Here is a 23,523-nt window from a genome sequence, read left to right as displayed (position 1 = left end):
TTGCATCTGAAGAAGTGAGGTTCTTACCCACGAAAGCTTATGCTCCCAATACTTCTGTTAGTCTTAAAGGTGCCACAGGACCCTCTGTTGCTTTTTACAGATTCAGACTAACATGGCTACCCCTCTGATACTTCCTTAGATAGTCATGGCCCCATGCTATGCAAGTGATTTTCATAAGAGAAAACTGTAAGCGCAAGGCATGACGCCAGGTTATAACTCTCTTGTATTCCAAGGTACCCAAGCAGCTTGGAAGTTGCTTTGTATCACTCTTCTGCGATGATATAAAGTAGAGGCCAGGCTGCTGGCTGTATTGTTCCAGCTGCTCCCTCCCTGGCTCTGCTGCCATATCTGAGGAGGAACCTGGTGCGGCTCGCAAGTCGCCTGCTTGGTCTGATGTAACAAATCTGTCCCATGTTTCCAGAGAGAAAAGAAAGAATGCTTGGCCGGGAAGCAGAGACTCCATCTCTACGGGGATCCGTAGCCCTGCTGCTCAGCATTGTTGGAATCGCAGGACACGGTGTGAAAAAGTTGACCTGCGAGGTCCCCGGCTGCCAAAGGCAAGTTGTGTTCAACTCAGTAAATAATGTCTTGGCTGTAATTACTTTCTGGATCATCTCATCTCTGAAGGTAGCAAAGTTAGTTAAACAGCTTTGGGCTTTATCTCCTCCTGCAGCTGTTGCTGTTTGTTTACAACCAGCACTTTCATTGTGTACTTTCTGTGTCTCCTCTATGCCAGAGAAAACCAACCGGATAACAGCAATATACAAAATACATATTCGTTTTCCCAGCAAGCAGCTTTTCTTCCCAGTGTCTGAGACAGGAAAAAGCCACTTGTGATTGCTTTTTGCTGTTCTTTGTGGCTTCTTGAAAACATGTTCTTTTATAAATAAAATATGTATATGATGCAGTATTATGTTTTATACATACTCAATGTGATTCTCATACATATAGATGAGAAATCATTCAAAATGATTCATTTACCTGATGAATTTCACTCTGTTTGTGAACTGCATCAGCAGACTTCAATGTTCTAGAATTTATTCATTATTCTGAATTGTTTTCTGAATAATTTCTAGGGATAATTTTGGGGTCTGTAGATTATTCCGAAGCAGACTGTTGCAAGTTTTCACTATTCAAAATTCAAGCAGGGCATGTGGGTAATATTTATGGTCCCTTATTGGATGAATAACTCTACATTTTCAGTGTGATACTGAATTCTAAATGTGGCTTTTTGTGAATATCCTCTAAGCTTTGCTTAGAGATCACTATTTCCACAAACATTCCAGAACCAAAAAGCTTGTTTGTTAGAATATTTCCAGAAAATGAATACAGAAAGGACAAAAAGAGTTTAAACAATATGTTTAAAGAATATGAATGAATGTTAGTAGAATTTGCCCACCCGTCATATTACACAGACACCCATGCTTTTCAATTATGTATTTGATTTTTTTAAAAGATGTATATAATGCCACCATCCTAGTTTCTCTGGGCACATATATCATATGTAATGGTGCCCTGTCTGGATTGCACCGACATGTAGCTCCAAAGTACAGGCCTCTACCTCTTAAACTAACATGGAAGCTGGAAGCAATTGCAGGTGGATATCTTTTATGTGGTTGAGCCACTAGAGGGGGACAAAGACAGTTGACCATCATCAAACGCACACACTGACAAACATCAACTCAATTCATTGAAACCTGCTGCCAGGTTACCCCATAGCACACAGCTGCCACTCTCAAGGAAGAGTCTAGTTTAAAAGATGGGCTTTAAAGCAGGCTCTGAAGGTCATGCCAGTTTTGGCTTCGCTGGACCAACCCGTGAAGCAAATTCCAGAACAGAAAGTCCTCCACCAAAGAAGTGCTTCCATTAGTCCCTGCAGACCAAACCTTGGGGACATTAGTAGAAGCTTCCTGGCTGATCTGAGAGGTGGTATGTAAGGGGAGAGGTAGGCTGTAATGCATCCAGGACTGGAATGGGTCAGGAATTTTCTGACAAAACCTGTTTTTGTCAGAAAATACAGATTTGGACCTAAAGTATTTTGGGAAAACGTATCAGGTTTGACAAACCACAGACAGGTTTCCTGCCAGACTGCATGGTGGGCTTCCATGGAGCCTGGGCTTCTGGGGTATGTGGCCCCAGGGCAGCCCCACCATGCAGAATGCCCCAGAGTGAGAGACACCAGAGCTTCCAGGCTTCCTGCCACAGAGCCAGGAAGCCCGGTCTCTAACCAGGACTCTGTTCCTGGCTCTGCAGCAGGGAGTCTGGCAACCCTGGGAGCCCCATGTACTGAGCTGCTGCCATGGTCTGTGAAAGCAGCAGGTGTTTAGCACCTCTCGGCATCAGACCATAAGTGCATACCCAGGCTCTGTTACAGCCCATCAAGATAAACAGATCCCTGATTTCTGATTATTTATGTTTTGTGTCACTGCAGCGCCAACGTAGATCGAGGCGCCACTTTGCTGGGCACTTAGAACTGACGATCCACAGAGACCAGACATGCAAAGGACGGCAGGAGAAACACAGCGGGGTGAAACAGATGGGCCAAAGTTGCAGTGGCAGAGCTGGGACTAGAACCCAGGTCTCCTGATCCCAGCCCAGTGCTCGACTTCCTGTCCGAGGGGCTTTTGATTTGACTTTCAGACTCCAAGGGACAGTAAGTGTCACACCCAGCCCAACCTCCCTGTGGGCGAAGTTTGTGAAGAAACCCGTGAGCTGCTTTTGTGACACGCAGGAACCCAGGGATCTCCCTCCTTCTTCATTCCCTACATTACCAACCACATCAGACATGACCTCTGAAACCTGCCCCAGCTGGCTGGACCCTGTCCCCACCCGTGACTAGAGTTCTGTTAGTGTCATTTTGGCTCTAGCTCTGGGTGCTAATAAAGTCACAGTAACGTGGACTTGTTTGGGAGGCCCCACAAGAAACGAATCAATAATGTTTTAACAGTTCAGAATGTTCACTCATAAATATTGATAGAAAAACACCCAGCCACACTCAAAGTCCCGGCAGTGATGTGTATAACAGATGATCTATGTTTCCCTCCCCCAGATTCATCACCACAATCTCTGAAAGCAGATCAATTCATCACACTAACTAAGCCAATGAAATAGGAAAATCAATCCTCAGACGAAGAGTGAAAAGCAGAGGTATTTAATTATTACCCAACACAAGGTATTTACTTATTACTGCACCAGGGTCTTCAGTGCTGTGAGTAATTCCCTACACGAGACTGCAACAACTGTATCCAGTCTAGACTTCAAAGTACTTTAATGGACTGCAAGGACACTTACATGCAAGTACTTCAACGCAGGTATTATCTATCTAGCATATACGTTCCACTTTAGCTATTTGTAAAGCGCTCATCGGCATAATTCTTGGTGCCATGCCAGGTTTTCCTTGATAATAAGAAAAACGGCTCTCCAGTGGTTGAGCTTTTATAAATGTATGAAACATCCCAGGTTTCCCCAACTATTCCACTGTCACCCCATTCCGCTGAAGGAGATTTATCACTGCTTGTGCCAGATGGAAGTTCATGGCACTCACAGGTCCACGCACCTTGGGCATTAGATTACAGGTATTTCCAGTGGATTTTTGCATTGAAGTAGTGGAACCATCTCTGGCTCAAGCCTTCCCTCTCCGCTATTTGCTGTGAGGCCTCTGTGGGCGGGTAAAGTAGGTGAGTGAGAGGGAATTAAAGGGGCAATCTTTGAGGATCACCAGCCCCCATCCAAAATGAAAAATACATCTTAGGCTAAGGGATGGTCAGTCACTTCCAGGAGTATAAAGAGTTCTGCTTTGAACACCTTTCCACAGCTCAGCGACCCTAGAGAGGAGGCTATCTGCTGGCCAGAGTGTTCAGATCTGCCCTTTGAGCTTTCCTTCCTGTCTTTTGATAAGGTATCTGAGGTTATGTATAAAATGTTTTCATATTCTTCTGATGTGCATGACAGACCACAACCAAGCTCAGGACCCCACTGTGCCTTAGAGACTCTCCCTGCCCCCAGGAGCTTACAGACCAAGTAGACAGGGGAGCAGAAGCACAGAGCCGGGAAGTGATTTGCTCAAGGTCACACAGGGGCAGGAACAGAACCCAGCGCCACGGCCAGAGCCTTAGTCACTAGACTAGTGGTTCTTAACCTGGGGTGCACGCACCCCTTGAGACTGAGAGATGCCCTTTCTGAGGGTGCGAGACAGGCCAGATTTTTTTAGAAGGTAAATCATCAAAAACACAAATTAAGCACGAGCATGCAAGTACAACTACTTTGTTTCATCAAACCTATGTATTTAACAACATTACAGTGGAGTCGCATCATAGGCGCATTTAACTTACGCGATTTTAACTATGCGCGCTCGGCAAAACAAAACAAAAAAGAGAAAAATAACAATTTTAATACTGTACCTGTAGTGCAGGCAATTCCGCCCGCCATTCCACTCAATGAGCATTTGACTATACACGATTTTCACCTTACGCGCTGACTTCAGAACCTAACCCCCGCGTAAGATGCGACTCCCCTGTATACATTTTTTAACGATGACTGTAATATACAAACAACAAATATATCTAGGTTTAAAGAACTGACCTACTTCAACGATTTTTGATAAGGGGTGCGAGAACATATTTTGAGAACTAAAGAGGCACAGGCTGTAGTAAAGGTTAAGAGTCACTGCACTAGACCATGCTTGCTTGTAAACAAACAGGTTAGAGCCCAGCTATCAAATGAATCAGATGGGCTGGTTTTACAGCAATCTCATCCATGCTTTTTCTGATCAATTTTATTATTCCTATGTTGCTCTTTGCCTATTTCCCCAGCAGGAGCGTGGTATGAATCTTCTAAGGAGAGTGAAAGACTACGGCAAGGAGAAGCAGCCTTGGAAAGTTTGATTTATAGCACCCACTAAACAGCCTGGGGGAGGTGAAGAAGAGGCACTATTTATAAGTAATTTAGCTTTTCAGCACCTGCGGGTCTATTGATTAGCTAGAGCCAACATGTAAATGAGGGAGATAAAGGGAGAGGTGATAGGAAACCAATCACTTCTTATCAGGCTAACTCCATAAAGTATAATGACGTTTTCCTTTCTGTACAAGCATTTCAGGCAGAAACGGTTCAGGATTCTCTCTCTTCAAAACCTGCAGCTAAATCCCATTCCTACAAGTGGGGATGATGTGCCTGGGTCAAAGAGGATCTTTGGGTGATGGGTCCCAGACAGTTCTCCAGACTCCTAGTGTTAGCTCCATCAATCACATTTGCTTTGTGTCTGGGTGGACTAGGCATGCTGATTGGTAGTCAGAAAGGGCTATGTTCTAATCCCACTGTTAACAACAATTCAATATGTGGCCTTGGGCAAGTTATTTCACCTCTCTGTCTCAGTTTCTCTCCATCTATAAAAGGAGTTGAACGATGCTTGCCCCCAAAAGGTGTGCGGCTTAAGTAGTAAAATGCTCACACGGGACTTTGAACACATGAAACTGTATATGGGTGTGAAATATTATCATTTACCACTGAACATGGGGTATTACTGACCACTCTGTCCATGAGCCTTCAGCTGGTGGGGCTAGGTGATCACTCACCAAACCCACAATATTCAGTTTTATTGCTGCTGCATTTTACGTGTACATAAAACCACACAAGGAGCTGCTAAGATGGCATGATTAAACCCAACAGATCTATTTCAGTGCCTCTTCCTAGGGTAATTTCACCTCGCTGCTCACCCACAGCTGAGGATGCCTGATAGCTCAACCCTAGTATTATTTTCTCATATTTATTGAACTCAGGCACTACAGGATACACAGAGGGAGCCTGCAGCCTAAAATGAGAAAACAACAGGTAAGTAATAAAATGGAGGGATTGCTGGTGGGCCAAGAGAAATTTCCCCTAACAAGAGTCCCACTCTGCAGCAGAACCATGCAGCACCTTTCAGCAGGGCCTCCACGGCATTTTAACAGGCATCACTAGGGTGAGGCAGGAGCGCACTATTACTCCTATGTTATTGATGGGGAAACCAGAGCATAAAGAGAAAATTGGAGCAGGATTGCACCTTTTGGAGTCAGTGGCGACACTTCAATGGCACTGGCTTCATTGTGTGCCAGCCCACGCCCTAACCTGCCTCTTCCCCCTCACCGTTTGGCTGCAATGCCCATAGTCAGTGCATCCCATCTTTGCCACCCCCCATGTTCTCCACACTGTGTTGCTGCTGTCGGGAGAGGAGGCGGAGGGGAAAAGAGAGTCAAGGCAGGTGGTGATGGTGGAAGCAGGGCAGAATGTGTAACGTAGCCAGAGCTAGTGAAACTAGCGAGTGTGTTTGTGGCGGGAGTTGGAGAAATTGTGGATGGAGGGTTCCTGCTGAGCAGGTGACACAGGAAACGTGTCCCAGCCCTAGCTGCGATAAAAGGAGAAGATGTCCTGTTTCCCCAGGACTCATCTGGCGTAAAGGTGCTCGTACCCGACACCACGAGGCACGGGGGCTCAGGCAGCAAACCTCACTGTAGCTTTTAACCTAGCCCTGTGTGGGCCAGGGCAGCTGCCGGTTTCAGCTTCAGAGTCTGGGCTGGCCCGTCTCCCCTTGGTTGGGTTGCTTGCTGGTTTTATTTTAACGTCAGGCAGCCGGACTGGTCATTTTCACAGTTTACGCCAGCTCCTGCGCTGGAGAATTATTATGGCTCAGTGCCTCATTAGCAACATTCTTTGGTCAGATGGGATCAACACAGGCTTAGTTAGAACTTTTTATAGAGTGTGAGATTCCTATACCTACAGCTACCCAGAGAGAAATCTACCTTTGCACGAAACACATCATGCAGTATATTGACTGACATATCGAGAGAGATTGAGAGTGCACGACGGAAAGAAAAAGGAGAATCTTTACTGTCAGCCGAGAACCCCCGGGAGGGGCAGTATGCCCAAGAAGGCGGGTCTCTCCGTGCACATGGGCAGATGGGAGCAGAGCAGAGGGAACCAGCTTGTCAAAAAACACAGTTTCTCCCCCTTGTTGTCACAGCAGTCGCTGTTTATGGAGCACAAGACTATTTCTAGTGCTGCCTGTGTAATCCTGGTCACAAACAGATCCCACAGCCAGAGGCCAGCAAGTGAGACAGAAATAAAGGGTAACATTTTCAAAACATTTTCAGATGATGTAGGAACCTAAATCCTATTTTCAAAAATGATGTAGATGCCTAGGCATCTAGGTCTCATTGAAAGGCAATGGAGCTCAGGGTCCCAAGTGCCTACGGGTATGTCTATATACACAGCAAGCGAAGATGTATCGTAGTGTGGGTAGGCATACGCGGGCTAGCTTTAATTAGGTAAGAAGTAATGAAGACATTGCAGCTCAGGCTTCGGCATAGGCTAGCAACCTGAGTACATCCCCAGGCTCCCCAGAGGTTCTAGTCAGGTTGCCAGCCCGCGCTGAAGCTCAGACTGCCACATCTATGATGCTATTGTTACCTGCGCAGGTAAACTTACCCACACGCCAATCACACCTCAGCTGCAGACACAGCCTAGGTCACTTTTGAAAACATCACCCATGTCCCAGGCCCCTCTGCAGTGGGAATGGAACCACATGATCAGTTTTCAGGGCCCATGGGGTATGGCTGACAACAGCCCTCGCCTCAGCATCCAATTTGGACAATCACGATTTCTGCTCACAGACGCCTAGGCGGAGGAAGGAAATCCTAGGGCTGGGAAATCTGAAGTCAAACAGAACCTTTTTTTCTTTAATTATTCGCCATCCTGCACAAGAGGTCACCATGAGCAGTTCCGACTGGCAGTTTCGAGTCTGGAAATCAGTCCCACGTGAGTTTATTGTAAACATGAAGCCCTGCAGCCTGTCTCATCAGAACCCAAGCAGCCTGGTCAACTCTCACCTAAGTAAACGCTGAGAGTTGTTGGCTTCTCAGTGCTTCCCCTGAAAGTGTGAAACTCCTGACAGGCTGCCATTCTCCCGAATGCCTAAAAGCTAAAAGTGCAGATGGAGGGGAAGGAATGTTCCAAGGGGAGCACCTTCTAACTCCTTTACAACACACACAGCGGGGGATTTTCAGAAGCGCCCAGCACTGGCCTAACTTTGTTTCCATTAAAGTTGATGGGAGCTTTACCATCAACTTCAGAGCTCGGCTACCACTGAGCGCTTTTGAAAACCCCACCCAGAGTTTGCGGAGGGACCCAGCAAATCTTTGCTAGAAACGGAACAGCTGCTCCTCTTTGCTTAACATTTTACGTCGGAAGCAAACCCAGCGTCTAGGACTGAGATCTGCTCCTCCTGGTGGCTCACTTACCAGGTTGACGAAGTCCTGGTAACAGATCTTCCCGTCTGAATTATTGTCTGCCAAGGCCAAGAGCACCTCCAGTTTGTGTGGGTCCAGCTCAGAGCCGTGTCTTTGGAGGAGGTTTCGGAATTTCTCAGTGCTGATGTAGCCAGTGCTCTCGGGGTCAAACTGAGAGGGAGAAAACAAAGCAAGAATTATTTCCTCAGCATTACCCAACACCTACAATGCTGACCCCCTAAGGGTTCAGCCTCAGCCGCAGGCCCAGCCATGCCATGTTGCCATGCAAGCCATCACAGTTTTATCACTTTTGCTGGATGCACAGGTCTCTGCTCCAAGGGATGGAGAGAATTCTTCTACCATCATCCAATCAGTACCAGACAACCAGTTACACTAGCTGTGGGGACACTGTCTTGGATGTAGCCTCTGTGCTGGAGAATGCCAAGGTTATGTCTGCCTGAGATAGGGAAGGATGCTCCAGGTAAACATGAAGGGGAGAGCATGAGGATACCAGATCAGTGGGCAGGAAAGAAAACCTCTGCATTTCCCTAGGGAGCAGCCTTAGGTCTTTGGTTGCTGGTAGCTTGGCATGATCACCTCATCTGTGGTCAGGACACGTGAAAACTCTACTAGCTAGAAATGAGGAGGGGCACTGCCCTTGGGAGTGGAGACCAAGCCAAGCTGCCAGCAATCAGAGACATAACCCAAAAACTCTAATACCTGCAGGGTTGCTAACATCTGCTCTCTAAAGTTAATTCCAAATCCCAACTGCAAGGCAAGTAGGGTTATGAGGACAAAGGAACCTCCCTGAATGAGCTCTGTATTCAGGTACAACAACCCCCTTCTCATCCTGATCTAGTTCAGTGAGCAGACGTGCCCAATTAATGTTCCCATCAGCCTCTTCATTCAAACTTCTTTTACCCACAGACCTTGCCTTGTCCTACACATTCACAGATCTCTCTTGGAGTCTGCATTTCAAATAAACACCACATACGGAGTCTCAGCAGGTACTGCTCTATTTGGCCAGTAGATGCATTTAATTGAGTGGTTGTTTCTGTTCATGCTTTTATTTGTAAAGTTAAAACTAACTGTCAACACTTGCTCCTTTCAGGCAGCCAGCCAGATGGCTTATGTAGATTTTCAGATTCCTTATCCTGTCAAATACTGGGCAAAGAAACAACACAACTTGCATTTCTTGTCGAGCACTTTCACCCTAAACGATCTTGCACCACTTGAAAAATATTACCAACATCACCACCACTGAACCGCGGGCGCGTCCCTGGGAGTGGAACAGAGTAGCCATTGAAAACCATGCACAACAATACCAAACGGATCTGGATGAGCAGAGAACAAAAATGATTCAAGGGCTGGAAAATCTGCCTTACGCTGAGAGACATAAGAAATTCAATCTAATCTCTCCAAGTAAAAGTTAAGAGGTGACTTGATCACAGCCTATCGGCAGCTACATCAGAAGATTTCTGATAGCAGAGGTCTCTTTAATCTAGCAGACTAAGGCATAACATGATCCAATGGCTGGAAGCTGAAGCTAGACAAATTGAGACGAGAAAGAAGAGGCACTTTTTAACAATGAGGGCAATCAACCATTGGAACAATGTACCTCAGACTGTGGTGTGTTCTCCATCACCTGAAGTCTTTAAATCAAGACTGGATGTCTTTCTAAAAGTTATGATCTAGCTCAGCGGTACTCAAACTGGAGGGTGGGGACCCCAAAGTGGGTCACAACCCCCATTTTAATGGGGTCACCCGGGCTGGTATTAGACTTGCTGAGGCCTGGGGCTGAAGCCAACACCCCAGGCCTGAAGCCGATGCCCGAGCCCTGGGCTGAAGCTGACGCCCGAGTCCTTCAACCCTGGGTGGCAGGATTTGGACAGGTTCAGGCTTCAGTCCCCACTTCTGGGGTTGTGTAATAATTTTTGTTGTCAGAAGTGGGTCACGGTGCAATGAAGTTTGAGAACTATCAAAAGTTAGGGGCTTGCTACAAGCAATAATGGGTGGGGTTTTATGGCCTGTGTTATACAGGAGGTCAGACAAGGTGATCAAAAGGTCCCTTCTGGCCTAGAAAAATCTAAGAAAAAAAATAGTGTTCCCAAGTGACTCTACAGAGAGTAAGAGAGAGAGATTATCTGTCTCAGTTCATTCATTAGTACAGCTCTGAGCTCACATGGTCTGCCTCAAGCCAATCACTTATCCTGAGGAGATGGGACTGGAAGCATTGCAAATCTTAAGATTTACAATGTCATTAAAAAAATTAAGGGTGAATCGCAAGATAATAGTATAAGAAATCTTTGGCTGCCTAAGGTTTCTCAGTTATTACCAGGATGCACCCCATGGTCATCTGTATCTTTACAGCAACAGCAGGGATAGAACTCAGACACTCCTATTCTAAAAAGTACAGGAGTCTTCTATAACAGCCAAAGGAGAATCTCCTTTGTCTGTTAGCAGGACAGCACTGACACAGTTGAGTAGTTCTGACTCTGTCCAGTAGATGGCAGTCATGCGTACACATACCAGCATGGACACACTGGCTCGCTCATTGTAATAGTGAGAATGCTGGATGGAAAATATCCCGAGAGGACAGGAGAGTCCAAAAGAGACCTTTTGAGAATGTGACAGACTGTCACCTGCAGCCTTCCCAACTTCAAACCTGGTAGATAAACAAAAAAACATAACCAACCCCTTGTGCCCCCCTGACCCCCAAACCCATTCACCATCTTGTGGTTTCCTTGCTAAAGGCTATTTTCCCCCTTTACAAATAATGGGCTTTGGCAAAATGGAGGCAAAGTCAAGTCATTTTAAAGAAAAATGATTCTCAGTTTAAATTACAGAGAACCGTATCCGTCAAGACAGACAAAGGGTCATTGACAGACTGTGGCAAGCATGGTAGTTTGGGTTTGAAGGGAGGAACCGTTTTAATTTGCTCTGTGCTTGTACGGGCTCCCACACCGCCAACCAAATTTTGCTTTGAGTTTTGTTGCTTTAAACCAATATAAAAACTCTACATGAAACACAGTTCAAAGCACCAACTGCTACCTGGTTTGAGGTCAAAACTAGACATGGGCCCAAGCCACCAAGTTTGGATATAAACTTTGGCTATGAGGTGTTTGGATCTATGGTTTGCTTTGACCCATTAGAGAGGAAGAAACCCAAGTGTGAAGCGCAGGCCTGGTTCTGAATTTATCCAACAGGAATATAGCTTAAGATCTGCCCAGTACTTTAACCGTGAACCTCTTTGAATGGTATGGTGAATCCAGCCTAAATTTCTGGTTCATAACAGGACCCCAAACCAGACAAGTTGTTATAAGTTTCACACGACGGACCTATCCTTGACCAACTGCAAGTAACTTTACTGAGTGTCATCATTCCAGCTGGCCAACGGCAATGCTGGTGCGCTCGACTGTCCCCTCTTCGCCTCCTCGTGGAAAGGCCATGTCTGATTTTGGGGCTTCCAGCCAATGATTAAAAGACCTAAGAATGAGGAGACACCTTGTGGTCAGATGGTCATTTTCAGAAGAACAGCTTGAGCGAGAACAAGGAATCTGAACTCCTTAGCAAGGTGAGGAAGTTTGCATGTCAGAGTTCCTCAGCTCAGATCGGTCTTTAGTTTTCAGTCAGACAATTTACACAGAGCCAGAAGTGTCTTCTGGAGTAAATGAAACACCCAGGCATTCTGAACGAGATGGAATGATCCCTTCTGGACTTGTTAATTGAAAAGTTGCTTCTTTTTGGACATCGCAGACCCTATTTATTCCCTTACCTGTTCCCTTCATTCCATTTGGACCAGACTGGTTCTGTGGTTCACCCTGAAGCTGCTGGAGCATTCCCCATCTCCTGTCATCTGGAGCCTCTTTCCCGCATCTTTCCATCTTACCAGCTCTCCATCTCATTTCAAACCTCAGCTGAAACCAGCCCTCTTCTCCCTTCCTAATGCATCTTCATTTCTCTCTTCTTCTGCGGTTTATTTAAATTTAAAACTTTGTGACTGAACCTTTAAGTACATGGGGGATGCAGCCTGAACAAGAGAAGCTATCCAAAGAATAGTTTTACATCTGTATTTATTAACACCTTTTCAAAGCAGGAATAATATAGACTCTTCCTCAGGCACCGTGCTGAAAACTGACAAGCAAAGCAGCTTTTTTACGACTGCTTCCAAATCAGATGTATGTTTTTGTTGCTGCAGAGATTTTTATTTCTAAATGGATTACAAGCAGGTTCTTGGGAGTGTGAACTATGGAGATAAATAACATAAACCAGAAATGACAAGGCAGCCACATGCCGTTTCAATTTATCTTCTGAAATGCTCAGTAGAAAGAGATTCCCACATTAAATTCTGTATTAACTCCCCCCACTTTTACCAAGAACACTGTTGCTTCCTAGCAGAGTACAGAGAAATCTTGTCTTCCACTGGTGACAATCTGTTAACTTTAACTGAGTATCTGCAGGATGTACTGGTTTTCCGTCAAAGATTAGAATTCACTGAATTACTTGGTGTCACTTGAGTTCATTGATCTACAGCGGTATCTCCAGGCATTGAGGAGAGAGACACAGAGGCTTTGGGGTATATATTTTTTTTAATTGTTATAAAGAATCCTGTATTTTTTATAAATACACTTTATGGAACAGGCCTGCACTGATGACCTAAGAGATCTTTTCCATTTCTAATTGCTACAACTCTCTTAATCCAGTCTTGAAATGTCATATAGGCTTTGTAGCTCTGAATCCATAAAGATGTTATATTTCCTCTCTTTCTTTGGTGCTGGTGAAAGCTGCAGGATTGAGAGCCCTGAAAACTAAAGCCCCTTATTGATTCACAGAACAGATGGAGGATGCAATATCACAAAGCTTCCCTTGCATGTCTTCCCCCTTCCAAAATGCCTTATCCGTGACCTAGCCACACCAGTTGCTGACAACAGTCCATTCTCCAAGGCCCTTCCATCCTTGCCCGCTCTGGCAGCCAACGCAGATGACAATGAGCACCAGTTAGGGACAATGGTTTTTGAGATACTCAGCTGGACTGGAACCTGACAACGTCACCTTTGCAAGGAAGTTTGAACACCAGCATGGGAATGGCAGTACAGTTGGGTTCCGTCCTAATGCAAAACCATAGGCAACTCCTGGCCAAAGTGCTGCCAGTTTGTGTTCTCATCTGGACGCAGCATCAGCCAAAATGCGACACGTAGCAAATTAGAAACCCAAAACTGACATCAGATCGAACCCATTTCTTTTGAAACTTGGAAACTAAACAGACATAAGCGGCTGGACCAATTTGCTGTAACTCCAATTCGGTCTAGTCTCAGCCGGCTCTCATTTGCTGGGAGTTTTGCCTTTGATTTTCTAACTTGACTCAGAAGAGTCCGTATCCCATTGGCCTCTCTTTGTAGATAATGATATCAAGCTTGTTGGCTGGATTAAAAGATGGAAAGAAAAGCGGGGCGGGACAGGAGCATTTCAGTGCAGGAGGTATATTTCCATGGAAACATTTTGGACATGAAAAGGAGTTCAGTGAAAGCAACATGATTTCAACAACCTTCACTCTTCCCTAGCAGTGAACAAAAGCTTGAATGCCTGCACCTTTTGGCTGGCTTGGTTTGGACACAGCAAAAGAAAAGCTGGCTTGGCAAGTGGCCCAGGTGGCAGGGGAACAGCATGCCAGCAGCTGAATCTGGCAGAGCGCTCCCCATCAAGCGGAGCAGCCGAAGAATCCACAGTACAAAACTGACCTCAGCGCAAGGCCAATTGTTTTGAAGAGGTAGTCTGTGCGTATGGCTCCAGCTCGCTCACTGTGCCAGCTGAGCCCCTAATCAGAGGGCTTCTGCTGCAAGACTTCAGCATTCAGATGCCAACCTGCTCACTCGAATGCTCCTGAATAGAGTCGTGCCGCTGCTTCCCTTGCGATACTCTCTCTGGATCGACGCTCACAGCCTCCACAGTTGCTATCAGTCTTAAGCGTCTGCTAAAAAAACCTCCTTTTTTTGTTTTGTTTTGATGGAATTGTCCAAAAAGGGGGAGGGGACAGGGGGTTAACAGCAGAGGGGAGGGGGCTGCTGCATGCATTTGAACTGAGATGGAGGAGTTGCCTCAATACAGGAGCTGTCAGCGGGGGTGGATGATTGGAAACAAACAAAACAAATGATCTGCAGAAAGTCAATGCTGTATGTTTTCCTCCATGCGCCAAGTTATGTCTTTGCAATGTGCCCTGTGACGTGACGTGCCTTCCTGACAACCGGCATCCAATCCCAAAGGTCGCTTTCTTCACCAGTTCCGACTAAAGAAGGGGTAAAATTAATCCCTTTGATCCCAACATCTCAAGATTTGGAGAAGTTCAGATATTAATGCTGCATCTAGCCCCTCTGCAATCGGATGAGAGCTGGAAGATTGGATCCTAATACCATAGCCAGACTCAGGGCTTGCCTACACAACCATCTAGTTCACGGCAAGCTGGGGAATGAATCTACCCTGCACTAGCCTGCTGCGAACTAACTGTCCACATGCACCCAGCTGATGCACACCGGCAGTTCATTAATGTGCTTTGATCTAGTCCTCTTCAAAAAAGGACTCAGTCAAACCACACATTAACAAATTGTTAATGTGCGTTAGCAAAGTGCACATGGACAGTTACTCCAGGCCAGGCTGTGGCAGGATAGATTCACACCCCAGCTTGTCGTGAACTAAATGGTCACAAAGACAAGCCTTTCGACGTCTCAGTTCAGGTCCATTTTTACTGCCTGTTGCCCCTGTCTGTAACTCAAAGGCCGGTCTAATTTTGCACTGCCCAACACCAGAATAAAATGGAGTTGTCAAAACCATACATCCAAGGAAGAGTGCATCATTAGCATAATAGCAGATATAACCTTTATCGAGGAGAATTTATGCTGTCTTATCAGAGGCAGATAGACTCAGTCATCTAATAAAGCCATCTCCAATACTTGTGATCCAAGGTACACTGCTGTATTTATGCTCATTAACTGATAATATTCGATCCAACACGGTCATTTTACTTCACTGCATTGTTTAAGTATAGTCTCAAATTTCAGTGAAAGGATTTATCCTGCTCAGGGATGATACATTCGCACCTTGTAGTTTTAAACGTTTCACTACTTGAGGTCCATGTGTCTAATGGTTAAAGCAGGGAGAAAGTCAGACCCCCTGGACTCCACCCCCAGCTACGTTATTAGCTCACTGTTTGACTTCGGGAAAGTAGCTTGTGGGTAGGAAAGCCTATGAGTAGCAATTTGAAGTGTGTACATTTCTTTAACGGGCATGAATTACACCTTCCTGTAAGCAATAAGAGTTATAAAGATCACCAATAGCTTTAACTGACATTTGTTATATGCTGAAACATGGCAAAAACATTTGTAAGAATAACCAGTAGTTATAAGGCTTCAAAACACTGCACAAACTAATTTTAGCTACCCCTGTGATATCAGCATTAGAGTCAAAACAGATCTGATCTCCTCACTCAAGCTGCTAACAATTGGCATCTAAGTGACTAACTGACTTCCCAGACATCTGAAGGCCAGGCTGGTAATGTTAGAAGACTCTCCAGTCAGAGAAGGCCTAATTATTACACACACACAACTTTCGCTCTTCATGCCGCTCTGCTGCTGTGCTTTTCCCAGCCATGATCCAAATGAAAGGATCAGCAGCAGGTAGATGGTACTTCCTGCAGCATCCCAAGCGTATTATTACTGGAACAGACTCTGTTCTCACAGGACAGCCGGCCTGTTCTTGCATTTCATGTAGTTTGCATTCATTCATTCATCGATACTGATTAGAAATGGGTTTGAATCAAAACCTGGGATCTGAACAATTCTGAAAACTGAGATTTGAATTGTAAACTCCCCTAATCTGAATATTTACAAATGGCCTCTCTCTTTACAACGGGACTCCAACCAATTTGGAGTATCCATGTCTGAAATTTTTTGCCTGGAGCCCCAGCTCTAACATAGATGCTGTAGGTTTTTATATTTATTTTTTCTGGATTTGCTTGTCTATTACAAGATCTAGACAATTTGATCTTAACAGCACCCCCCAATCCCCTCCACACACAAATAAATCAAACTCCTCAACCCTTGTTCCAAAACAGCAGCTAGCTACAAAATCAGATAATTTAGTGGCTTCTTCACATTTCCGGTCACATGATAAAACAACAAATAACTGCACAGTTTAAATGCCCCCTTCCTCTCCCCACCCTACCCCAAATCAACTAGCTGTAAAAAGAAACTGACCTTAACTAGAAGATGCTTCAAATATTGATCCATGGTTAATTTATTCCTGGAAACTCATCCCCCAAGACAGGACTGGCATATCCAATTCCATCAAGATTGCAAGTCAGGGCTGACATCAGATCCACACAGCCCCTGAGCTCCTAACCTCAACTGGGAGCCACTCACCAGCCAAACACTCCTGTGATCCAATTCAAGGCAGTGGCTTCCTGTTTTAAGCTCAGCCGTATTACTTCTCCCTTTGCCTTTATGTAAGCGAACAAACATAACTCAACTGCTGGGGGGCTGAGGCGTGTGGAAGGCTGGACGCCCATTTGGCACAATAGGGCACTAACGACAATTTCATGCAAGGTTTCCTCTGCATCTCAAAGACAATTACCCTTAATTCCCTTGATCCCCCACCAGGCTCTTAAGCAAAAATGTAAATATGTTAATGACCATAACAACCACCGGACTTGAGGCACATGTTTTTCCCACCCACTGCAAGCTCTCTTATTAATTATGATTATTATTATGAACTCGTCATAAAGTTAAGGTGCTCCAGCAAGACTGCTTAGAAAAGGAAGCAGCTAGAAACTTTGTTTTAAAGGTGGTGGTGGTGGTGAGGGGTGAGTGTGTTAAATTAAACCCCAGACTGTTCTGCCTCTTTAATTAAAGGCACATCAGCCACGACTGAGTGCACAAATAGGGTGGGGGTCAGAGACGTGCAGCTGTTAAACAATGCACTGATAGCTTGGGAAATTGCAGACACTAACACAGCCCAGGCTGCTGCTCCTTTCCCGATTCCAAGGATCTCATTTGAATGAGGTCGATGAATGGCTTAGCAGCCAATGGCAAACACTCACCAGGGACCAGAGCAGCTGTGGGAGTCACAGACTGAAAGAAGCATAAGTGGGAAATCCCTTTCTGACTTTGGGGCAACAGATCTATCCTAGGCCCAGAGAATTTACTGCAGCCTGTGGTTTCCCCAGTTACGGTGACATTATTTCAGCGTGAAGGGAGGAGATCAGCCCTAAGGGACACCCTCATTTCTGGTGAGAATATGGGCCTCGCAACCAGGACTCCTGGCTCTAGTCCCAAATCCGCTGTTAACTTGGAAGAAGTCACTTTAAAAAAATTCTGTGCCTCAGTTTCCCCCAACATTAAAATGGAAATGACAATCGGTTCTTATCTTTCAAGGTTGTGGGGGGGCTAATTTATAGGGGGGCTGATTCTCATTTATACCACGGCCCCTGTATACCGCCTCTTTCCAGTGCCAGGGTCTTAAAGTGGGAGTATGTCGCATTTGAATCACCTTCTGGCTAAGGGGATTTACACCCATTCTTTGAACCTTAAGCTGATGGAGCAGGGTAAAGGGGCTTTAGCATACATGAGAATCGGAGCCTGTGTGTTTGTAGAGTATTTTGGGATCACTGGATGAAAGATACATATGCAAATCCTTATATAAAAGGGTGATGCCTTCTTCATATCCCAGCCCTGCCCCATTCTTGTCTCACGGAAATCCCCGTGCAGGGCAGGTCCTGTCTGCACAGTTCCCCTTCGCTGCTAAGGGAAGCAAACCTCAGCAAGAACAAGAAACCTCCACACGTCAGGTGTCTCTTTCTCTCCTGGTGCGCCAATTGCATTTCCCTCCATCTGACTCTCAGCACTGGCTTCCCCTCTTCCTCCATGTGCTTTTGAAGCTTTTCCTGGTCTCTCTTTCTCCTCATCCTCTTCAGCCCACTCCTGACTGCTCTCCTTTGTCTCTTTAATCCACGCGCCACATTGTTCTTCCTCCTGTCACACCCCTCCCTGTTTGCAGAACAGCCTCCCACGCTCCTCCCCCTCCTCTGAGAGTGAACACCTTAAAACCCACCCGTTCCAGCGGTTATTCCAGAGAACGTGCCATTCTATGGGTCCTGTATGACCCATGCCCATAGTGTCTGCGCTGTAACCTGCCCTCTTGTGCTCTTCCATTATGGAGTAGAACCAGAACCAAAATCCTGGATCCAACCACCACTGAAACTCGGATCCTCACCCAAGCCTCGCGGCTCAGGCCGATGCTATTAAACAGCTAGCTCTTCAATTCACGAATTCCAATGTGCATTTGCAACATCAACCTCATGTGCAGGAGGGCAAGGATGGCCGTGAGGCTAAGGCACTGGGGTTATTTCCAAGATCTTCCACCTATGCCATAAGGAAACCTTGGGTGAATCAGTTAGTCTCTCTGCCTTACTTTCTCCATATGTAAAATGGGGATATTGACACTTGTTGGCAGGGGATAGGTTTCTGTTGAAAGTGTAATTTCCAGCTCGGGCAGACATACCTGCGCTAGCTCTGATCAAGCTAACTCGCTAAAACCAGCAGCATAGGAGCCACCGTGCCAGCAGTGGAACGGGCTAGGCTCTCAAACAGGATTGTACTGGGGGCCGTTAGCCCACTGCACCACCACAGCTACGCTGCTATTTTTAGCACAGTAACTCAATCAGAGCTAGTGCAGATATGTCCACCCGAGCTGGAAGTAACACCTCCAGCCCTGGTGCAGACATACTCAACAGCTTTTGTGAAGCGAACAGATCCTGTAGCAATGAGAAGTAGCTAGACCGACAGGTACACTTACACCATTAGAGCACTGATTTCACATGAGCAATCCCTTTTAAGGAAATTTATGAGTCAGGCAAAGAAACGCTTCCCAAAATAGCTGTAGGTCCCACTACGTTGGCATCTCTAGCTTTCGCCAGTCTCCGAAATTCATGCTGCTACTCAGCTTGAGCTCACACAATATTTTATCATCTCTGCACACAGCGGTAGAATGTGCAGCATTAGCTGCTTTGATAAAGATTCAAGGACTGACCAGGAAGCAGATCAAATCCCATCTAATAAACCAAAGGTCGAGAGCAAAAGCAGAAGCTGTTGTACCAAAACTTTGTCCGCAACTATTTTCCCAGGGGCCTGGAGAAACTGCTCTCACTTCTGGTAGCAGGAGGATAATGGTGTATGGAGATTAAACTGGTCCAGGATGGAGGAAGATGGTATGTTGCAAAATGTGCTGTGAGATAACTCCACACACACACACACGCACACACTAGAGTCACCTAAACTGAGTCCTTGAAAACCATACACACAGTGATGCATTACTGTGGTATCCGCTAAGAGATTCTCTCGTTCTCTCTCACTGTAAATAATGAATTTAACCATCACCACACAGCCAGCATCAAGTGATTAAGTGCTGTCCTGGTGTACTTTCAGTCCGCTTTAGATTGCTTTGCCCTGAGGTGAACCTTAAGGCTGGAAACCGGCTCTCAAAAGCCAGAGAACATCCAAGTGCTGTGATAATACCCTCACTAAACCATTGGGCAGGCCCTCTGGACAGCGCCGACTCCTGACAGAAGGCTGCAGAGAAGCTGCCATGCTGAACATTTGGTGCTACCCAGTACAGAGGGTCTTTTGGGCGGAGCGCTGTTTGAGTAGCAGCGCATGGCATGGCAAGCGCCCAGGAGAGAAGTGCATGGCATGAGAAGTGCATGGCAATCGCCCAGGATAGGGTTAAATGGTGCTCTGCACGCACCATAAAGCAAAAGGGACATGGAGGTTGCAGCAGGGGCTTGCTGGTTGCACCTTTCCCATTCCTTTTTTCTCCAATGCCATGATAACTTGGCTCGGCGGGATTACTGTCTAGACGGCCAGCAGGGGGAAGCAAAACAAGATCAAGATAAACATCTGTTCATTTGTTTTCTTTGCTCTCTTGATGTTCCCACCTGCTGAAACCTCACTTGAAACTGTCCATAGAAGCATCCATCTGGTGCACGCACAGGCACGTTTTTCACCACCCAGCTGGACTGCTAACCGGAGAGGAAAAATGGCCTTGAGGTTCAGGCCTGGGACCCAAAGATCTGGGTTACGTTCCTGGTACTGCCACAGATTTTTGGAGTGACCTTGGGCAAGTCACTCAGCCTCTCTGTGCCTCAGTTTCCCCCTCTGTAAAATGGAGGTTATGTCCCTGCCAGGGCACCTGTGAAGCTTAGTTCATTTAGGTTTGTAAAGTGCTTGAAAGGAAGGTGATCTACAACTGCAAAGTAGGAGAAATGGGCAAAAATCCCTCAGGTTCAGAATGGTGGGAGAATATAAACAGAGCTGAGCCTTCTCTCTCAGGGTAGGGAGAGAGGGGGTGATTTGGGTTTTTACAGACAAAGCCCAGTCAGTCAGGTGTCCAAAATCAAAACCAGGGTGGCTTGGTCCCACTGATTAGAGACGGGCCCAAACTGGATCCCTGTCCCCCACCACACTTAGTGGAAGTTCAGATCCAGGTCCACATTGTAGCTGGCCCAAATCTATAATAGGCTGAAGTGAAACCTGGGATTCAACCCCCCTTGATTTTTAGGGATGTACCGATCCAGATCAGACCTTGGCAGTGTAGGGCATCACTACAACATGCCAAAATGGAACCCTGAAACTGAACGCCTCAGAACTTTGGAACCAGAAGGGATATGAATCCAAACGTTGCGCCTCAGGCTCCTTTCCAATCTGAACCCCTTTCCCATCCCTTCCTCAGCTGGTTGGGATCTTGCTGCAAGGGAGGGTAGGATGCGATGTCAAGAGACACCCTGTAGATTTGCTAAATTTGAGCCCACCCTTTCTGACCATGTGGAATCACTATGATCCACTTACAAGAACCATCCTTGTTTTCTCCTGCTCCGTTTTTTGGTAGCACTGCAAGCAGCATTTCAGAAGGGATCAGCCTGCAATCCCACATTTCCCCATCACATTCAGCGTTACAGCCACGTGGGTCAAAATTATACCCAACACGCTGCCCTGATGACTCTGGAGCTGAAGAGGCTCTCCAAAAAGGATTCAGGGTAAGTAAAGGCTGCCCCATTACCCGCAAAGTGAGATGCAGCTTTTAAAGCGAGACAGACAGTCATATTAGCAATGAGTCCCCAAAGGTGGCATGAGATGCTGCTAGATGTCCTGTTAAAGGATGTGTTTATAGACTGAGCCCTCCCCAGATCTGCTTTTTCCTCTTCCATTATTAATGTAAGTGCATTAAGACTAATGGAAAAAGGGCTGGGGGCCAAAGCAGAGAAATGATTTTATTTTTGAGATAGAAACATAATTTCAAATCTTGCAGTATCAGGTGAGTGGCACGTTTTGCCAGATAACAATCTTCAGAGGTAACAAGGGTCCTAGTGATAAGGGAAGGTGATGTGGTCCAGTGGCTAGGGTAACCAGACACAATCAGTAGAGCTGAATTCTAATCCAAGCTGTACCACTGATTTGCTGTGTGACCTTAGGCTCAGTCACTTCACTTCTCCTCCCACACTTTGCCTGTCTTGTCTACTGAGAATGCAAGTTCTTTGGGGCAGGATCCATCTCCTACTATGTGTTGCTAGAACAATGGGGCCATGATCTGGGTGGTGATTTCTAAATGCTACAGTAACATAAAAATATAGAGATTATTTTCAATCAGGAATTGGATCTAATAGAGGGATGTTGAGAATCAGGGAAAAGAGAACAACATTCTTTTACTTTAAATGGACTTCTTGCATATTTCATAAATCTTAGGAAGATTGGGTTTGAGCCAGTCTGCTAATTCCTAAATCCATTTAATCCCATATCTGCATCTGGGCACAAAATGGTTTTCCCATCCTGCGAAAATTTTCAAGATTTCTAAAATTTTCCCATTTAATGTGGGACAAACCAGAGAACTTTTGAAGTTTTTCATGAACAAAGAGAGACCACCTCCCCCACTCTCCTTGTTCCCAAAATAGCCAATAGCCCAGTGGCTAGAGTGCTCTGCTGGGATGTGAGACATCCAGGTTCAAGTCCATGCTCTGCTATTCTCTCACTCTGTAGGTGAGTCACCTGACTAGGACACTCATCTGGGACATGAGAGAATAACTTGGGATATTAATGTTCAAAGTTTTAAAAAAATATCTTTTTAGGTTTCTGGCCATAGCAACATGATGTGGCAATGAGTTCCAGAGTCTAATTAAAATCTAACCTACTTCTCCCATATACAGACTACGGGTCAACTATCAAAAAACTGAGCATTAGAGAGATACTTAAAACTACCAGATTCATAGATTCTAGGGCTGGAAGGGACCTCGAGAGGTCATCGAGTCCAGTCCCCTGCCCTCATGGCAGGACCAAATACTGTCTAGACCATCCCGATAGACATTTATCTAACCTACTCTTAAATATCTCCAGAGATGGAGATTCCTCAACCTCCCTAGGCAGTTTATTCCAGTGTTTAACCACCCTGAAAAAAACACTGGATATTTGATATTCACACTAAATACTGTGACCCACTAATGTTAATCATACTTTGCACCTCTGTAGCAGCTTTTCATCAGAGGAGCTCAACATACTTTATATTAACATTAGCTAGGTCTCTCAATACCCCAGTAAGGCAGGTGAGGGATATACAGGAAACCACTTCACCTACAATTGAAGGGCAGTCACCTTTGGGGTGGAATGCATTTACAACCGGTACACAACTCTAGTATGCACAGAGTAAGCACTGGGGTTTAGATATAGTCACAGCTGTGAGTGCTAGCATGGCGTACTAGGGAATTTTACAAAAATATTCACAGTGGTGCTAAAACCAGTTGTTGGAGAACTACTGTAGACAAGGCTCCCTTCCTATGACCAGGTTAGTTAAACCTGCACTACTGGGGAGGGTTTTTCATTTTGTTTACTATTCCCTCTTGAACAGGAGGCTTCCTGTTGCTGTCACTGGTTGGCTGAATCATTGCTGGAATATAGATACTAGGTTTTCTAGCATAGACAGACAAAGCCAAAGATAGCAGCTGAATTCTTTTCACCTAAATGAGGTGAATTTAATGCTTTACATTTCTGTACTGTGCTGAAAATTCTTTTCCTCTGGGTTTATAAAACATTAATTTGTATTTTGTATTTTACTATATTTTTTTTGGTTTTAAATCAATAGGTAAATCTATGACCAGCATTAGTTTTGCTAGCCCTGGCATTTGCTCTGTACATAAGCTTCAAAGTTTCCTCCCATTACTAGCTAGAAATGGGAG

General features: G+C 45.5%; 1 protein-coding gene across 3 annotated transcripts in view; it reads right to left on the bottom strand.

The window, feature by feature from the left end:
* Positions 1 to 23,523, bottom strand: part of RHBDL3 (rhomboid like 3) — a 125,036-nt gene that overhangs the window by 52,670 nt on the left and 48,843 nt on the right. For all 3 annotated transcript variants that reach the window (XM_034790088.1, XM_034790090.1, XM_034790089.1), the window contains one exon: positions 8,271 to 8,429. In XM_034790088.1, the coding sequence (XP_034645979.1) occupies positions 8,271 to 8,429 (159 nt within the window). The remainder of the gene's footprint in view (positions 1 to 8,270; positions 8,430 to 23,523) is intronic.

This window comes from Trachemys scripta, chromosome 14 (assembly GCF_013100865.1).
Source record: "Trachemys scripta elegans isolate TJP31775 chromosome 14, CAS_Tse_1.0, whole genome shotgun sequence".
Classification (NCBI taxonomy): domain Eukaryota; kingdom Metazoa; phylum Chordata; order Testudines; family Emydidae; genus Trachemys; species Trachemys scripta.
This window is presented reverse-complemented; position numbering and strand designations above follow the sequence as displayed.